The following is a 5779-nucleotide window of genomic DNA, read 5'->3' as shown; positions in this document are numbered from 1 at the left end:
ATTAATTTAGAGACCCACTGCAGTAAAAATAAAAAAAGTGCCAGAATAGGTTCCTGTGTGTATCCTGGCAGTCCCTAGTTCCAGCTCCAAAGGGCCATTGGCACTAGTGATAACTTATGTCAGATTAATATCTCTCCTGGCAGCTCTCTGCTAGCTGTGAACTCTCTGGTTCCAGCTACCTGGTAAAATCATGGTTCTAGAAGTCCAACAGTAGTTGGCCCATCATGGCTCCCTGTTACTGACTCTGCCTATACTCCCAGCAACTGGTCCCTGGTAGTTAAAAGTGTAAACTCCCAACTACCTGGTAAAATCAAGACTCAACAAACTGTAACCCAACAGTCAGATTCGTATGCTAAATTCTTAATTCACAATACATCCTCACAATAAACTTACAACCAAAGGATAAGGATATAAACCACCCGCCTAGAAAAGATAAATTTGCATACAGAAATCCATACCAGCTACTTGGCAATTCAAGACCACCCAGATCTGGGTCATCCTTCCCCATCTCCATCTTGATTCTCCCTCTTCTCTTTCTCCCCGCCTTATTTGTTTTACTGTTCAATCATGGCCTTGACCTAACTTATCTGTCTTTACCTGCATAATGGCATCAACCTACAGAGACCAACACCACAACTGGTCAAGGTGCAGAGTCTATGAAGTGTTCAAACTCTCCATTTTTACCTAAAATTTATTTCTGATTGCACTGGACATTTGTGTGAGTCAAAGATAAGGCAGATTGTCATCATTATCCAAGAGAGTCTGAACTTGTCATCAGGGTCCCTGAGGGACACCCTGGGAGCTTACGGTCCTTCGCTACCCATATCACAAACCTGATGTCTGCAGGGAACATTTCTTGTGGCACATTCAAAAAGGTGATTGGAGTTAAATGACAGAGTTCTCAGAACTAGAGTTCCAGGTTTTACTCTCCCTGAGAAACAAGGAGAGAAAGCAATCGCAGAGGGCACCAGGAGGAGCCTGAGAAATGATTTGTGATGTGTATGAATACAATCAAGAGAAGTAAGTATACAATCTCAGCTGCTGAACTATTTCTTCACCCGATAAAATAGTCATAACTTAAAGTATATCCATCTTCATGAGGAAAGATAGAAGAAAAACAATTAACTGACATGGGAAATTGACACCTAATGTCTAAGACAGCGTCCAAATATAATTTTATTCATAAAAAGAAAATTCCGAGATTTCATTTGGCTATACTAAAAATGATTTTAAAAGTTAATGACAGAGACTCTGACAAAGGAGCAGGGAGCAGTCGCAGCTGCTTTCCGAGGAGCCAGTGTTGCTGAGATTGCCAAAATGCTTTGGAGTTTTTAACTGAATCTAAGAAAGTCCAAAATAGACTTGAGACTGTAAAGACAGAAGCTGCAGCAAGGGGGATACAGTGCCAATGCATCAACAAAAAAGACAACCAGAGTTAGTGGAAGGGAATCTTCCTGTCTTTGTGTTTCCCACGGAGCTAATATTTTATGCAGATGATCAGTCAACACATAAGCAAGTGTTGACTCTGTACAATCCCTATGAGTTTGCCTTAAAGTTCAAAGTTTTGTGTACGACTCCAAATAAGTATGTTGTCATTGATGCTGCTGGTGCAGTGAAGCCACAGTGCTGTGTGGATATTGTCATTCGTCATAGAGATGTTCGATCGTGTCACTATGGTGTGATAGACAAATTCCGTCTCCAGGTTTCGGAACAAAGCCAGAGGAAAGCCTTAGGAAGGAAAGAGGTTATTGCTACTCTTCTCCCATCTGCGAAAGAACAACAAAAGGAAGAAGAGGAGAAGAGAATAAAGGAGCACTTAACCGAGAGTGTATTTTTTGAGCAGTCCTGTCAACCAGGACAAGGTTTGACTCTGTTACCAAGAGTAACTTGTTTGACAAGAAGACCCAAGTCACTCCTGATTTCCTGCCCCTTCTGTTTCCCAAGTCTAATTAATGCTGTGGGCTGCCATGCCCAGCTTGGAATTTCAAGGCTAACTATGAGTCTCGGTATGAAACCCAGACTGCCTGCAACTCACTATGTAGTGCCCAGCCTGGCCTTGAATTTTAAGCCATCTTCCTGCCTCTGCCTCCCAATTGGTTGGATTATAGAAAACAGAGCAGTCTCTTCAGGACCTAGTTTGCTAACTGTCTTCCTGGGAGTGGTATGTATTGCGGCCCTGATGCTGCCTACTCTAGGGGATATGGAATCGCTGGTGCCTCTCTACCTCCACTTAAGTGTGAATCAAAAATTAGTGGCTGCTTATATCTTAGGTCTTATCACAATGGCTATACTTAGAACATGAACAAGGATTAAAACTGACTTCTGAAGTAAATTTATCTTAAAATATGAATGTGGACTGCCTTTTATCTCTTCCACTCCATTAACACACTACAAATTATGGAATGATTATAAATAACTGCAAATGTATAATATATATTTTCAATTAGTCTATAATTTTATTTGAAGGACTGTAGCACTTTATGTTACAGACAACAAAGATACTTCTGAGCGATTGATATCTAGGAAATTATTTGAAGACATTCTTTTAAACTCTATACCTATTATGCAAATAACTTTAGTTCAATGTTATTGTTCTTCTTTTGATTTCGAAGTCACTTTGATAAGGGTCATGGGTCCTTCAAAGTTTAAGGCCTATATGAGCAACTGAGCTGATTGAACATAAAGTGACATTGCCTAGACACAAGCACCGACATTACTATGTAAATCATAGACTTCCTCCTAGCATTACAAGGAGTTGCTGCCAGGTTTCTTAAGCGAATATATTATAGTCAGTGTGTGAGGGGGTTGGAAACATAAGGTACTTACTGAGGGATCATGCTTACCCTGGACTCGTGACAGAAGACAAGATGTTTTAAAATTATCTCGTGAACTTCAGGACAGGCTGTCGTTCAGAGAACAGGCCCCTCACAGAAGTAGATTGCTTTCCCTATTTGGCCTGAGAGTTCTAAAGAAAGGTAGGCATTTTTAAAATTAATTGGTTCATCCTGGTTTTACTTCTGGTTAATCCTTAATGTATTAAGGGGAAAATCACTTTTTGGTTTTCTCCCAAGTCCCTTGCTTGCCTGAGTGTAAGTGACTCACCCTGGTTAGGAATGTCAGATGACAATTAGTTTCTGAGGACATGACTTTTTTTTTTTCGCTTTCAAACTCTTAAGCCAAGTAGAGAAAGCCCTAAATACCTGTGTCTATTTTATATCAGTCACTGGGACGTTTTTTAAGTTTTTATTTATTCAAGTAAATTTACCAAAAAAAAAAAAAGCCCCCTAAGCACAATGACTTCCATTTCTTGACAGTGTTCTCTGGCGTCTCACGTCTGTGTGTTTAACTGTTGTCACAGCAACTGATCTTCCTCTTGGGATTTTTATCTGAAAGCACAATGCATCGAGTCTCTTGAAAATCGAATTCTCTTGTAGCTCTTTTTATGGAATAAACTTTATGCACTGCTAACGTAACATTCTCAAGGAATAGACATAAACACAAATGTATGCCTGAAGCTGATTTTTTTGGGGGAGGGGGCAGGAAACGATACTCTGCTTCTAGAAGCTTTTTGTTTAGTATTTCATAAATCATTGTTTAACCATTTGTGTGGAGCATAAACTATTCAGTGGATCATGTCTGTACATTGTGTAATGACTGAAAAGCACATAAATGAAATCTACTTTGAACTCAAAAAAAAAAAAAGTTAATGACAAAGGTTTGTTACCTTATGGTTTGGGATGCGGTGGGCAGTATTGGGCTCAGCTGTGTGGTTCTTTCAGCTGTAATTGGGCTGGCTCACATCTGTAGTCAGCAGCTGCATCATACAGAGGCAACTTGATATAGAAGGTCCTCATCTGGGGTTGGGGGTCACATTTGCTCCACATGATCTGGTTCCCCAGATGAATAAGTCTAGTTCACAAACAAGCAGCCATCAGAGAGGCCTGACTAAGCCTATACCAAGTCACTTCTCCATTTTACAGTCGGGGTGTGTGCCAGCCACCCCAACCCAGTGATGGGAAAAGAGAATCTGCTTCACAGTGGGAAGAGTTGCAGCAACATAGGGCTATTGGCATGGATACAGTAAGAAGACTCTTGCAGTCATTTCTGGATCTATCATAGTGAACATGTGGTGGCGTAGACCTTTGGGACATCAAGAAACAGGAAACTAATGGTCTAGATATATGTGGGAAACAGGGGGCTGAGATTTAAAGAAAGAACTGTATTCAAATCTGTACCCTTTCACCCACAGCAAGGATGATATCCAAATGCATAGACCCTCAGTACTCCCTTCCTCTTGTCCCCCATCCACAGGTTAGTCATCTTCCAAAGTTAGTTATAAAAAGGAATGTGCCAGCAAAGTTTTCGTGAGAGAGTGACCAGTCTGACAATGGGTATCTGTGTGGTGGAGCAGCAGAGATTCCAGGAGGTCCCCAGAAAAAGCTGTAGGCCTCTGCAATCCCAATATAGTGCAAGAGAGTTCATGCTGGTACTGTATCCATGATGCAAGGCTGAAGACGTTCAAGTGTGAACTCAGCGAAGGGCGCTGCTTTCAATATCTGCATCTCTGCATGGGTGAAGTGGAGCTGGGACAACTTCGTGAGTCCCTGTCTCAAAAAGAAATCACGAGGGAAAATATTTTGAAAGTCAAACTTAAGAGTCAATTGACAGAGCCCATGTTATCTCCTTGCTCTCTAGAAGTTCTATTGGTAAATTAAAACTTTAAAAATAATCATGCTGTCAGAAAACCATTGTCTTCTGTGTTACCCCTCACATACATATCTACATGTTTTAAATTGTGTGTGTGTGTGTCTTTGCATAGCAGCATCTTCAGTTCCAATGGGAGACTCGTGGGGATCCCCCAACCTTTCTTCATGATCTCAGCCTCCCTCCCTATGTATTCCATCCATGCCTTCTCTTTCTCGAGCAGCTCCTTCCTCTCCATCCCCACCAAAATGTGCTGCCTCCTTAATGATTCCAGTGCTTTACCTCCTCTTAGCACTGCTTCTCTGTGAATCTCTAAAACAGGTGTCCTCATCCCTATTCTAAAATGACAGACTTAGGGGAACAGCAACATGAGGCATGAGAGCATGTGGCCATTGAGGCAAACTAGCTCGTGCCTTCCCCACCACTGCTCTTGACAGTATCTTCCTTCCAGAAAACGTCAAATCACAGCATAGGGCTTCTGTTTGGATGACCAAGAGTATAATCTGACCTGTAACCCTGAAATATGTGGTCTTTGATATTAAAACTCTTGATGGAATTCCACTCAATTAGAGTATAGTCTTCTCTTTGCAGCTTAATGCCATGAAAGCCCAGTGGATGACTTGATCTGAGGCAAGATGCTGCATCTCTAGGAAGGCCATGAGGAACAAGCCAATATGAATTCTAATCTGTTGAAGAGGAGTAATGTATACAGAGATCTGGGTGCTCAGAAATGAGGGCAAAGGAGCAGGAATAAAGAACCACAAACTCTGTACAGGCCCATCATAGCACACCATAATCTATGAGAGAGAAGCAGACAAATGAGCCACTAAATTCCACAGTTCTGACATAGCTCCTCATGGTAGTCAGAGCTAGGGAGATAAGAAAAAAGGCAGGAACACTAATATAGACATGCTCTGACATTCTACATGCTGGTTATTTTTTTAAAGATTTATTCTTATTTCTCTCTCTTTTTCTCTCTTACTACTCCCTCTCTGTCTATCTGTCTATCTCTGTCTCTCTGTCTCTGTCTCTGTCTCTCTCTGTGTGTGTGTGTGTGTGTGTGAGAGAGAGAGAG

The 5779-nt window shown here is 41.3% G+C and overlaps 1 protein-coding gene across 1 annotated transcript; it reads left to right on the top strand.

Annotated features, from left to right (window-relative positions):
• Positions 1–1228: 1228 nt before the first annotated feature.
• On the top strand, positions 1229–3071 carry Mospd1l1 (motile sperm domain containing 1 like 1). Its single transcript, XM_063273786.1, has 2 exons — positions 1229–2161; positions 2271–3071. The coding sequence occupies exons 1-2, from the start codon at positions 1409–1411 to the stop codon at positions 2340–2342; spliced, it is 825 nt and encodes a 274-aa protein (XP_063129856.1). The 5' UTR covers positions 1229–1408; the 3' UTR covers positions 2343–3071.
• Positions 3072–5779: the final 2708 nt, after the last annotated feature.

The sequence above is a fragment of the Rattus norvegicus genome, chromosome 14, assembly GCF_036323735.1.
Source record: "Rattus norvegicus strain BN/NHsdMcwi chromosome 14, GRCr8, whole genome shotgun sequence".
Taxonomy (NCBI): Eukaryota; Metazoa; Chordata; class Mammalia; order Rodentia; family Muridae; genus Rattus; species Rattus norvegicus.
This window is presented reverse-complemented; position numbering and strand designations above follow the sequence as displayed.